Raw genomic sequence first — 13,464 nt, forward strand, 5'->3', positions numbered from 1 at the left:
GATATGACCATATTAATGACCAAAGGCTCATATTTGTGTGTGTTATTATGTTATCATTAAGTCTATGATTTGATATTTGATGGAGCAGTCTGACTAAGCGATGGTAGGCAGCAACAGGCTCGTAAGCATTCATTCAAACAGCACTTTCGTGTGTTTTGCCAGCAGCTCTTCGCAATGCTTCAAGCATTGAGCTGTTTATGACTTCAAGCCTATCAACTCCCGAGATTAGGCTGGTGTAACCGATGTGAAATGGCTAGCTAGTTAGCGGGGTGCGCGCTAATATCGTTTCAAACGTCACTCGCTCTGAGACTTGGAGTAGTTGTCCCCCTTGCTCTGTATGGGTAATGCTGCTTCGAGGGTGGCTGCTGTCGATGTGTTCCTGGTTCGAGCCCAGGTAGGGGCGAGGAGAGGGACGGAAGCTATACTGTTACACTGGCAACACTAAAGTGCCTATAAGAACATCCAATAGTCAAAGGTATATGAAATACAAATCGTATAGAGAGAAGTAGTCCTATAAATACTATATTAACTACAACCTAAAACCTCTTACCTGGGAATATTGAAGACTCATGTTAATTAAAAGGAACCACCAACTTTCATATGTTCTCATGTTCTGAGCAAGGAACTTAAATGTTAGCTTCTTTTTTTTTACATGGTACATATTGCACTTTTACTTTGTTCTCCAACACTTTGTTTTTGCATTATTTAAACCAAATTGAACATGTTTCATTATTTATTTGAGACTAAATAGATTTTTCTTGAAGTATTATATTAAGTTAAAATAAGTGTTCATTCAGTTTTGTTGTAATTGTCATTATTACAAATACATTTTTAAAATCGGCCGATTAATCGGTATTGGCTTTTTTTTGGTCCTCCAATAACCGGTATCGGTGTTGAAAAATCATAATCGGTCGACCTCTAATGGACACCCAGCCACAAGCTGCACAGCGATGCGACCTACCAGATGAGCTAAATGCCTTCTATTTTCGCTTCGAGGCAAGAAACACTGAACCATGCATGAGAGCACCAGCTGTTCTGGATGATTGAGTGATCTCGCTCTTCGTAGCCGATGTGAGTTAGACTTTTAAACAGGTTAACATTCGCAGATGGAATACCAGGACGCTTATTCAGAGCATGCACTGACCAGCTGGCAAGTGTCTTCACTGGCATTTTCAACCTATCCCTGACCCGGTCAGTAATATCAACTTGTTTCAAGCAGACCACCTTAGTCCCTGTGCCCCAAAAAGCCAAGGTAACCTGCCTAAATGACTATCGTCCTGTAGCACTCACATCTATAGCGATGAAATGCTTTGAAAGCCTAATCATGGCTCAGATCAACACCATTAATTCCACTCCAATTCACATACCGTCCCAACAGATCCACAGATGACGCAATCTCTATTGCACTCCACACTGCCCTCAACCACCTGGACAAAATGAATAGCTATGTAAGAATGCTGTTCATTGACTACAACTCAGCATTAGTCCCCTCCAAGCTCATCACCAAGCTCAGGACCGTGGGACTGAACAACTTCCTCTGCAACTGAATCCTGGACTTCCTGACGGGCCACCCCCAGGCAGTGAGGGTAGGCAACAACACATCCCCCACGCTGACCATCAACACGCCCCCCCCCCCCCCCCCCCCCCCACGACGATGAGGCAGCCTATAGGGAGGACGTCAGAGACATGTCAACGTGGTGCTAGGACAACAACCTCTCCTTCAAAGTCAACAAAACAAAGAAGCTGATCGTGGACTACAGGAAACGGAGGGCCGAGCACACCCCCAACCACATCGATGGGGATGTTGTGGAACAGGCTGAGAGATTGAAGTTCCTCTGTGTCCACATCACTAAGGTTAACATGTTCCACACACACTCACACAATTGTGAAGAGGGCACGACAGTGCCTCTTACCCTTCAGAAGGCTGAAAAGATTTGGCATGGGCTCTCAGATCCTCAAAAAATTCTACAGCTGCACTATTGAGAGTATCTTGACTGGCTGCATCACTGCTTGATATGGCAACTGCAAGGCACAAAGACTCCAGCCACCCAGGCCGTATACTGTTCTCTCTACTACCGCATGGCAAGCGGTACAGCTTATACCCTCAAGCTATAAGACTGCTAAACAAGGCTGCTAAATAGCTAATCAAATGGCTACCCGGATTACCTGCATTTACCCTTTTTTTACTAACTCTCTTGCACTGATTCTATGCACACACACTGGTCGCTACCCACACACTCGAACATACTTATACTGACACCAGGGTTTCTGTTAGGCGGCAATTGCCGGCTTTTGGCAAATAAAAAAATTAAAAGCCGATAAAACTGTTGCCGGTCATAATGACCTAGAGAAAAAAGTCTCATTGCAAAATAATGCTTTTTATTCATTGATGGAAATACTGTACCAGTGGATGTAAATACATTTGACTGTTATGCTTATAGGGTAATTTGCATAATTTAGTGGAATAAAATTGGCCTGTGTGTATGTTCATTAGTCATCATGCACAATACAGGACCAAAAGTATGTGGACACCTGCTCATCGATCTCATTCCAAAATCATGGAGTTCATCCCCCATTTGCTGCTATAACAGCCTCCACTCTTCTGGGAAGGCTTTCTTTTTTTTCTTCTTTTAAATTTTTTTTACCCCCTTTTTCATGGTGTCCAATTGTTAGTACCTCCTATCTTGTCTCATCGCTACAACTCCCGATACACAACCCAAACAAGCCGCACTGCTTATTAACACAGCGCGCATCCAACCCGGAAGCCAGTCGCACCAATGTGTCCGAGGAAACACTGTGCACCTGGCGACCTTCGTTAGCGCGCACTGTGCCTGGCCCGCCACAGGAGTCTCTGGTGCGCGATGAGACAAGGATATCCCTACCGGCCAAACCCTCCCAAACCCCGACGACGCTTGGCCAATTGTGCGTCGCCCCACGGACCTCCCGGTCACGGAGCCTGGGCGCAAACCCAGTCTCTGGTGGCACAGCGCCCTTAACCGCTGTGCCACCCGGGAGGCCAGGGAAGGCTTTCTACTAGATGGACCAGGCTTGCAGTATACGTTCCAATTCAGAACAAAGGTGTTCAATGGGGTTGAGGTCAGGGCTTTGTGCAGGCCAGTCAAGTTCTTCCACACCGATCTCGACAAACCACTTCTGTATGGACCTCGATTTTTTCACGGGGGCATTGTGTCGTGGAAATTTCCTTAATTACCAAATGATGAGAGAGCAAATCACACACGAGTCAGAGTTATGCTTAATCTTCACCTTTAATAATAATTAAGCTTTTGCAATAGCATTTTGACTTTCAACAGTTCATTATCTCTAAATGAAAAGTTGAGAGTCCCAACATAATGGCAAATGGGTTCCTTTATAGCAAAGATCCACCCCCTCTCAAGACGACATGACAAAACACAGGTCTTAGGAACTTACACAAAGAAAAAACCTTACTTCAGAGAATATCCCCTAGTCAGACAGAGTGGGCTATAAATTATCGTTCAGTTTGGTCTCCTAAACAAAGCTCTTATCTCCTCCTTGGTACAAAATGGTACCAAGACATTACCCCCACCCTATGATATATATCAAATTGTCATTTAGATAGAACCAATTCTAAATACGACCAATCAGAGGACAAACTCACGGAGAGGAGAGTGACCCTATAGGTCAACAAAGAGGGAGCATAGAATGATTCCAGACACTGTCACCCTCCTTTTCCCGATGAGAAAATTAGGGAGTCACTGGCACACAGAAAATATATGTTTACACATGATGACCCCTTGACCTCTCCCCTCTATGCGGCCCATGCAACTTAGTCCTGACATAGAACAGATAACTGCCAATGGCCACCACTATAGTACAACAAAATACATTCTTATGAGAAATAACTCTTAAGCATATCATGGAAATAAAACATCTTATCTATGTTACCCAACTAATTCTGATCATTCCCTAACATTCCCCTCTCAAGGGACTCAGTCCCTTCTGAAGAATCAGAATAGTAACATGGCACCTTACTAACAGTAGTTGCAGAGTATATAATACAATTAAAAAATCTATAATCAAAATTTAAAGATAATAAAGAATCAAATCCCTTCAATGTAATTATTCACCCGTCAGAAACTGAGTTTACAATGTTTATACCATAATACAGACTTGCACCTGTTTAAACATATAGAATAATACATTTGTTGAGTAAAAAATAAAAATAACAAAACATATAAATGCTCCCAAAATTACAAGAGAACCCTGTCTAAACACAGGCATCATTACAACCTATAGGACAGTCATCCCTCTAAGTCCTCATGCTTAGAATTGGGTTCCCCACTATCAGAGATATAGTCAGGAATAGGGAATGGGTCAGGGAAATCATTCATATACAGTGAACCCTCTCTATCTACACTGTCCAGTGAGAATATTTCACTGTGTTCACCTGATTGTTGTCCATCAATCTCAGATTCCTCATCTACACCTACTTCATTTGCAAGCAAGGGCATAGTGAGAACAACATCAACCACTTTATTAAACAATTTCTTCACACAAATGCTAATTAGCAACAGAGCAATCAGTAATATTAGAACATAGATGAACCAGTGGAAAATTGTCGCAGCCCAAGCACCAAACACTGACTGAACCCATCCTAACGGATTCCAGTTGATGTCAGGCTGGTGTTCCCTTTCGAGAACACCCCTAAGCTCTTTCAAATGTTCCACTACAATAGTCAAATTGTCATCTCCCTGGGGTATAAATGTACAACAGTGATCTCCTATAATTTGACACACGCCTCCTTCACGTGCTAGCAACATGTCAAGTGCCACCCTATTTTGTGTTGCCATGAGTTGAGTGGCTTGTAATTCTGGTCTTATCATAGAAAACCCTGCTGTGGTCAAATTTACCAGGGATTCCAAATGATATCCTAGCCTATCCAACTCATGTGCATTCTCCGATGCCCCATACCAGGGGATTAAACCACGCCAGAACTTTTCCAATTTCGAGGATCGTCGAGAGTCACTAGGGACATTATTGTATTGCGAGATGTCCCTCTTAATTAGTCTTAACCTGCTTGGAATAGAGGAATTAGTTTTATGCATTACCACAAGGGAGATGTTTAGTTTACCAAAAATACAGCACCCTGTCCAATTTGTGGGTAGGTAGAGATAAGCTTTATCACCACAAATCCAATAATGATCAGTAAATGTTGCCGAGCCAAATTGATGAGGAGAACGATTGTCAGTTTCAGCATCAATAATGGTGTGTCCCACCCTCAGTCTAATGGGGTATCCAGAGCTGCATGTTCCCTTCTTCCAGCTACATCCTATTGGGAAAACACTATAATTGACACATGTTGACATTCCCAGATAGGATTCATTCAATTGTGGTATGGAAATATTGCTTGGATTGTGACAATGACAGGTCCTAAATGGGGTTCGCCGGGGTTGGACTTTAATAGGTTCTGGTACACGGGATCTAGGTTCTAAGATTATTCTACTACACCAATGTGAACAATCAAATCCCCCCCGTAAATCTTTTGTTGATGACAAATTACCATTAATGCATTTATCCCTCAGTGTTCTACCTAGTGAAGGTTGACCCCATGTGTTCTCATTGGACAAAAGCGCCTCTAGTGCACATAGAGTGTCTTCAATGCTGACCTCTACTGAATACTGTAAGAATGGGGAGATCGCTGAATGTGGAAACAAGCTACATACATAACAGTTAGGTATTTCCTAACATCAGTTCAGTCTTTACTGTATAGTTAAGCAGTGACCACCAAGTGTTTCCCTCGTGATTCCTACTGTGATGCTCATCCAGTGGATGCATTGACCTTCTTCTTCTTTCGGTATGGGAGCGGCTATTGTTTGCTGGACTCCTGTCCTGAGCCTCCCGTTGGCTCGAGCTGGAGTGGCTGTTATTTAAGTCCCGCAGTGGGACTGAACGGTTATCAGTCGAGTCCGTACCATGTTGTCTTTCCAGGACCGGTTGTCCTTGAGTCACTGTCCATATGGCCACTGTAATGAGAATGCTCAAGACCAGAGCAAGAAACATTATGTGTAGAGTCTGGGCCTGATCCTCCCATCTAGTCGGTGACTTCCGGCGTCTCTGGTCCTCCATCCTCAGGGTCTGGTAGGCAGTATGGCACCTTCCTGCAGTGATGGGCGTGGATCCAAGTAGACCTCTCAGCTACGCGAACAGCAGTGGGGGTAATCAGCATCACCTGGTATGGTCCAGTCCACCTCTGCTGGTTCCAATGCTTTCGTCTCAGGTCTTTCACCACCACCCAGTCACCTGGTTGCAGTTTGTGCAGGATCCCCACCAGTGGCTGGGGTAGAGCCGCTTTCACCCTGGGGAAAATAGTCTTCAGAACATTGTTTAGAGCAGTACAATAACTTACCATGTCATCGTCGCAGCCCATCAGTGTCAGCTTGTTCTGTGGGAAAGGAGAATGAATCATCCTCATTGGTCTACCTGTCAGAACCTCATGAGGAGCCAATCCAGTGGTTCTGTGGGGCCTCCCTCGCATGTACATCAGAGCCAGGGGGATCACAGTGACCCAAGAAAGCCCCGTCTCTGCCATAAGCTTCACCATCTTAGATTTCAGCGTTTGATTAGCGCGTTCAATTAAACCACCGGATTGGGGCCTATAGCTACAATGGGTCCTGAGGTCTATCTGCAGACTCTCAGACAAGTTCTGTATCACCAGGTTTACAAAGTGGGAGCCATTGTCGCTGGTTAATTTAGATGGTAACCCCCACCTTGGGATGATCTCCCTAAGGAGATTCTTGGCTACTGCCATAGCAGTGGAATGTCGACATGGGAATGCCTCTACCCACTTGGAGAAGGCATCCACTATCACCAGACAATATTTGTAACCTTGACAAGGAGAGAGTTCAATAAAATCCATCATTATGTGTTCAAATGGTCCTTCAGGGGTCGGATGAGCCGACAGTGGCATGGGAATACCTCTTCCCATGTTGTTAGTCATACAAATCACACATTTTGCACAAAATTGTTCAGCAAACACAGAAAACCCAGGTGCAAACCAAAATGTATTTACAAAATCAACAACTCCCCCCTTTGACACATGATCTCTTCCATGTGACAACTTAGCTAAGTAGGGGAAACATGAACGTGGTAAAACTGGTAGCCCAGCTGGGCCCAGCCAGAGTTTCTGCACCTGGTCATATGTACATAGTCGTTTCCACTTCCTCAACTCAACAGGACCTACAGAGGATTGTAAGTCAGAGATATCAGTGGGAGAGAAAAGGTTACTATCAGGAAGTAAAACCATATGTAACACAGGGGCCTCCAAGGAGACAGCTGCTGCCTTAGCTGCCAAGTCAGCCATAGCATTACCTTTGGAGACAGGGTCGGAAGAGTTAGCATGAGCAAGGCACTTACAAACAGCAATTTCAGAAGGGAGCAAAATAGCTTTTAGCAAGTTATCAACAAGTTTTGAATGAGAGATCGCCTTACCAGAGGATGTCAGGAAGCCGCGCTGTTTCCACAGAGTACCAAAATCATGTACCACACCAAAGGCATATCTGCTATCTGTATAGATTGTAGCAGACTGGCCTTTAGCTAATATGCAAGCTCTAGTGAGTGCAAAGAGTTCTGCTGCTTGAGCAGAAAGATGGGAGGGTAATTTAGCACTTTCCAGTGTGGTTGAGGCAGTAGTAACCGCATACGCAACCAATGGTTCTCCTTTCTCAGAACGCTGAGCAGAGCCATCTACAAACAGTTCCAAATGTGCATTTTGCAAAGGGACATCAGTTAAATCCAACCTTGGTTTAGAGACAAGCTCCAACAGTTCAGCACAGTCGTGCGGCTCTCCATCATCCTCGGTGGGCAACAAAGTAGCAGGATTTAACACAGTGCACCTCTTCAGGGTCACATGACACATTGTCAGAAGAACATTCTGATAATGGAGCAGTCGAGCTGGTGTTAGATGGGCCGTCTTTGCCTGTGAAATAAGAGCATGTACAGCATGAGGAACGTGTACAGTGAGTTCACACATGGCAACAATGTCTGCACAAGCCAACACAGCTTCAGTAGCAGCAGCCACAGCTCTCAAACAACAAACCAGACCTCTGGCCACACTGTCCAGCTGTTTGGAATAATACCCAACTGGGCGCTGCTTTCCTCCATGTTCCTGTGTTAAAACAGATGACATAAAACCATTTTTCTCACAAACAAAGAGGTTAAAAGGTTTAGAATGGTCAGGGAGCCCCAAACAGGGAGAAGTAGGCATGAGTTGTTTCAGTTTGGTCAGAGCAGTCAGTCCCTCTGGTGTCCACTTAATTTTGTCACTCATAGCCATTTTGTGGCCATAAATAAGGTCAGCAAGCGGCTGCACCACCTCAGCATAGTCAGGTAACCACGCCCTACAATACCCTGCCATACCAGTAAATGACATCATGTGTCGTTTAGTAACCGGCTGTGGGACAGAGAGAATAGCCTGTATCCTTTCTTTACCCAGCTGCCTGCCATTGGGAGAGATGTCATGACCCAAATACCTCACTGCCTGTGAAACCAACTGTAACTTCTTCTTTGAAACTTTGTGGCCATTCTCAGCGAGAAATATCAACAGAGCCCGAGTATCAGTTTCACAAGTTTCCATTGAGCTGGAGCACAACAACAAATCATCCACATACTGAATCAGAGTGCTGCCCTCAGGGGGTATAAAACCCTCCAGATTTTGTGCTAAAGCCGCTGAAAATATTGCGGCAGATTCCACGTAACCCATTGGAGCGACGGTCCAAGTAAAACGCTTTCCTAGAAACGTGAAAGCAAACCAGAACTGAGATTCTGGTGCCACTGGAATACTGAAAAATGCATTTGTCAAATCAATCACAGAGAACCACTCTGCTGTGGGTGGTACCGCCCCCAACAGTGTAGTAACATTAGGAACCACCGGGGCACGGGCAAAAACTGCATCGTTCACAGGCCTTAAGTCCTGGACAAATCTCCAATCACCTGAAGGTTTTCTAACAGGCAAGATAGGGGTGTTACAGGGTGATTCTGGACAGGGGATTAAAGCACCATTAGCTAACAAGGATGCATGAACAGGTGTAATACCTGCTATTGCCTCCTTACTGAGTGGATACTGTGCTCTAGACGGGCGCCTGGTATCTTTAGGAGTGACTACCATTGGCTCAGCTCCCTTTATTCTCCCAAAATCATACTTGTCCCTTGCCCATAGGCATTCAGGGACCCCTCTCAGGAGGGGTGAGTCTTCACTCAACAACATGATATTGGTAGAAAAAGAAACCTGATCAACACCATGCACACCCCTCTCAGTTGGTGTTCCCCAACTGAGTGGGTAACAACTTGTCAGTGTGCTGGGTGAATAAGTTGACCCATCAGGGCGCATCTCCCAGTCTGTAGCATCAACCAAGCATTTCATCCAAATTCCAGTATCCACCCATTCTACTCTGTCTGATTTTGCCAGGGACACATGTGGTGCGCTATCCTCAAACAGGTAGAGCTCTTTCTGTGCAGGGGTTAGATTAACCCCTAAAGCACAGAAATCACTGCTACAGTATATACCCTCACACTGCACTGACTCATTCTGTAATGTAGCACACAGCCATTGTTTCTCATAATGGAGATCTCTTGTCAATGGTGAAAAATGGGAGGTGCAATGTAAGCCTGCTTCAGACATGAAACTGCCCTCGTGGCCCCAATGGGTTTTGGCCATTGAGAAAACACGAGCAATATTGGGCACCTCATCATCAACATCCCATGCATAATACCAGTCACAACACTCAGACATTAACATCAATTGCTCCCCCTCTTCCTCCTCTTCCTCATGAATAACGGTTAAACCGGTTCGGCCACATGTTATGTTGATGCCCAGTTTACACAGGAGGTCCCTGCCCATCAGATTGACAGGACAGTGGTCAGAGTAGAGAAATTGATGTTGACACTTCTCCTCACAAAAGGAGACAGGCAGAGGCATAGTTACCTGCTCTCTGAGTGGGAGGCCTGAAGCCCCTATAGTTTTGACTATTTCATTAGACATGGGAGGTTTTATCATAGCCTTGCAGGTAATGACAGACATAGCAGCCCCAGTATCAACAAGAAATATTAATGACTCACCATTGACGCAAGCCTCCACTGTTGGCTCTACTCTCAGAAGGGTGTGACACTTTAAAAACAAATGCTCTTGTTGCTCTGAGGATTTTAGCACAACTGTCCCTGTCTTCTCATCATGTCAATACTCCTCCTCCTGTCCCTGTCCTGGATTGTACAGGGTCGTCTGTGCCGGCGGCCCCGTCTGCCAGGCTCCAGTTTGTCCTCTGCCTGGAGGGACTCCTTGTGGTCCCCACTGTTGCTGTTGCTGGACCCCGTGAGGTGGCCCGACCTGCCATTGCTTGGGAGGTGGCTGCCACGGCTGTTGTTGGAATGGGGCTGTCCATGCATGTGCTCCTTTTCCTCCTCTTCTTGCCCCCTCCTCTCAGGCCCCTCCTCTCGGTCCGCCCCTGTCTTTGTTCCTCTGTGGATTCGTTGGCTCAGAGCAGTCAGCAGCAAAATGACCCGGCTTCCCACAGTTGTAGCACCTGCGCACTCCACCCCCTCGTCCTGTCCCTGCTGGGGCTGCTCCCTTGTAAAACGTCATCTGGGCAGCCTGTAGTTTCTGTGTCTTTACTTTTTCTTCGTTTATTTTGTCTTCCTTCTGTGTACTCTGTTGTCTCTCAGCATGCTTGCAGTGCTGTACCACCGTTGCTAATGGCTCAGTCTCCCAACTGATGCAGGTAGTCCTCACAGCTTTCTCCAGGCCCGGTGTCAGACCCCTCACTAGGGCGTCTTTCAGCAGATCCCCATATGCATGTTCGTTTGGTCTGATACCGCTGTGTAGCCTGAAACAGGTCTCAAGTCTCTTTCTGAAAGCCTCCAGGCCCTCATCTTTCTTCATAGTGCATTCTCTGATAGCAGTCCAGTCAGTCTTAGTTGGATACATCTCCACAATCCTGGCCAGCAGCGCCGTTATCTGGTCCTGATATGCGCCATTCTCAGCCCACAGGTAGTTGCAATCAAACTGTCCCTGTACATCCGCCCACCTGAGTCCCAGTTTCTTTTTACAGATATGGGCTATCTCAGCAGCAGATGGTTTGTACTGACCCACTAATACCCTCATCTCTGCTGAATATTTCACAGCGTCCTTACTTGGGTCTGGTAGGTCCTCTACAATGTCTTTGATTTCATCATGTCTCCACGTCCTCTGGACATACACAATGGGGTTCCATGCTGCGGCGGCAGCAGCATTAGCATCATCAGGTCGAGGCTGAGGGTTAGGACAGGCCATCAGAGGGTATTGATGATACATGTCTGATGCTGGGTCGTATTGGAAGGGGGTAGAGACCCGCCTCTCCGTCCTAGTCCGTAGACGGTCCTTCAACGGGGGAGTCAGCTGGGGTGCCCCTCCGTCCTCACTTTCCTCACTGGAGCTGAGTGGAGGAGCCTTGAGAAAAGGGTTGTTGATTTTTTTCCCCTTCTGGCGTGCTCCCCCCACTGCGCCTCCAGTGAGACTGGCCGGAGTCACTCCAGACCCTGTCAGGACTTCAGCCAGGCTCCGTGCCAGACGATCAATCACCGTGGTGTTGGGAGAGACAGGGGGTGAGGCTGCAGGTTGTAGTGGTCTTGCATCCAGCGGATCAGCAGGAGGCGCCCGAGGAGGAGGGAGGTCCGGCAACACTGGGTAGAGAGTTTGAGGAGTACAGTATGGAGGGGGACAGTCTCTGTCATCATCATCCTTCCTATTCCTTCTCACTGTTTCATCTTTCCCCTTCTTTTCTCCTTCCTCAGTCTGAACTATCATATTCTGACAGGGTTTTCCCCGAAATGTGTCCTGTCTTTTCTTCCGTTTGTCAGCTTCCCTTTCCCATTTCCTGAATTTCACCCAGTCAATTTGATCCTTTTTTCCTAGTTTACCTTCCTTCTCTACCAATCTCTGTCTTACCTCATCTAACAGCGTCACACTTAGTGTCCCTGTCAAAGGAAAACCACCCTCTCTATGCCATAGAAGTACCTGTTCCAGAATATCCCTACCCCATTTATCTACCATAACCTTCAAGGCTCCAGTAGGAGGGTCCGGAATGCCTGGTTCTTTGCACTCGCGCGCGCCCATGGCTCCTTAGTCTCACACACACACAATCTCACTCCTCCTCTCTCTCACACACACAGGGAGAGAAAAAAAAATTACAACAGGAATTCCTTAAGTACTTCACACAGAATTTTACTGATCACCCACACAGGATTGGTCAGATGCTCACACAGAACTGGTCAGATGTCCACACAGAACATCAGAACATAAAAAGGTAACCCACACAGAATCTACCTACCGCGCCCACACAGAACGCTCCTACACAATACTCACACAGAGTAACCCAGGGCATACCTGGCTAGCACATTTAAAATAATTGGAATTCACCACCTCTGAGAGTCACTTAGACAATCACTTAGACAAGTGGTTAGAGCGTTGGACTAGTAACCGGAAGGTTGCGAGTTCAAACCCCCGAGCTGACAAGGTACAAATCTGTCATTCTGCCCCTGAACAGGCAGTTAACCCACTGTTCCCAGGCTGTCATTGAAAATAAGAATTTGTTCTTAACTGACTTGCCTGGTTAAATAAAGGTAAAATAAAAAAATAAAAAAATCACACAGATACACAGAATGAGGTCCTTCTTCCACTAGGGCTTCAACAAGCTCTAAGTCCTATCCAACTCAACTTCAAATGTGGTTTGCTCATCTCACCTCTTTTTTTTTCTTTTTCTTTTTTTTTTACTATGTTCGGGATGTGGTATCCACTCGGCTCGCTGCCTCTCCGATCTTAGGTTGGTCCATCTGCTCCGTTCTCGAAGTGTGGTCTCCCTGAGATCCCGAGTTTGAGGGATCCCTTGTGCACGGTTACCTAGGTCGTCAGGAGCGGTCACCGAGTGAAGATTCACATCCCATCCCCGTCGCCAAATGTCGTGGAAATTTCCTTAATTACCAAATGATGAGAGAGCAAATCACACACGAGTCAGAGTTATGCTTAATCTTCACCTTTAATAATAATTAAGCTTTTGCAATAGCATTTTGACTTTCAACAGTTCATTATCTCTAAATGAAAAGTTGAGAGTCCCAACATAATGGCAAATGGGTTCCTTTATAGCAAAGATCCACCCCCTCTCAAGACGACATGACAAAACACAGGTCTTAGGAACTTACACAAAGAAAAAACCTTACTTCAGAGAGAATATCCCCTAGTCAGACAGAGTGGGCTATAAATTATCATTCAGTTTGGTCTCCTAAACAAAGCTCTTATCTCCTCCTTGGTACAAAATGGTACCAAGACATTACCCCCACCCTATGATATATATCAAATTGTCATTTAGATAGAACCAATTCTAAATACGACCAATCAGAGGACAAACTCACGGAGAGGAGAGTGACCCTATAGGTCAACAAAGAGGGAGCATAGAATGATTC

General features: G+C 45.8%; 1 protein-coding gene across 3 annotated transcripts; it reads right to left on the minus strand.

Moving 5' to 3' along the window:
* Window positions 1-5,718: 5,718 nt before the first annotated feature.
* LOC110492400 (protein NYNRIN-like) lies at window positions 5,719-12,442 on the minus strand. 3 transcript variants are annotated; one of them, XM_021566688.2, is made up of 2 exons: window positions 10,093-12,442; window positions 5,719-6,335 (listed from the first exon to the last, which is right to left on the minus strand). In XM_021566688.2, exon 1 carries the CDS (start codon window positions 12,119-12,121, stop codon window positions 10,451-10,453), a length of 1,671 nt encoding a protein of 556 aa, XP_021422363.2. In that variant the 5' UTR covers window positions 12,122-12,442; the 3' UTR covers window positions 5,719-6,335; window positions 10,093-10,450. The 3 variants fall into 3 exon arrangements, with proteins under 3 accessions (XP_021422363.2, XP_036810402.1, XP_021422360.2); XM_036954507.1 differs by having other exon boundaries at window positions 5,719-7,954; XM_021566685.2 differs by having other exon boundaries at window positions 5,719-7,954; window positions 10,093-12,435.
* Between the last annotated feature and the right edge of the window lie 1,022 nt (window positions 12,443-13,464).

The sequence above is a fragment of the Oncorhynchus mykiss genome, chromosome 2 (assembly GCF_013265735.2).
Source record: "Oncorhynchus mykiss isolate Arlee chromosome 2, USDA_OmykA_1.1, whole genome shotgun sequence".
Taxonomy (NCBI): Eukaryota; Metazoa; Chordata; class Actinopteri; order Salmoniformes; family Salmonidae; genus Oncorhynchus; species Oncorhynchus mykiss.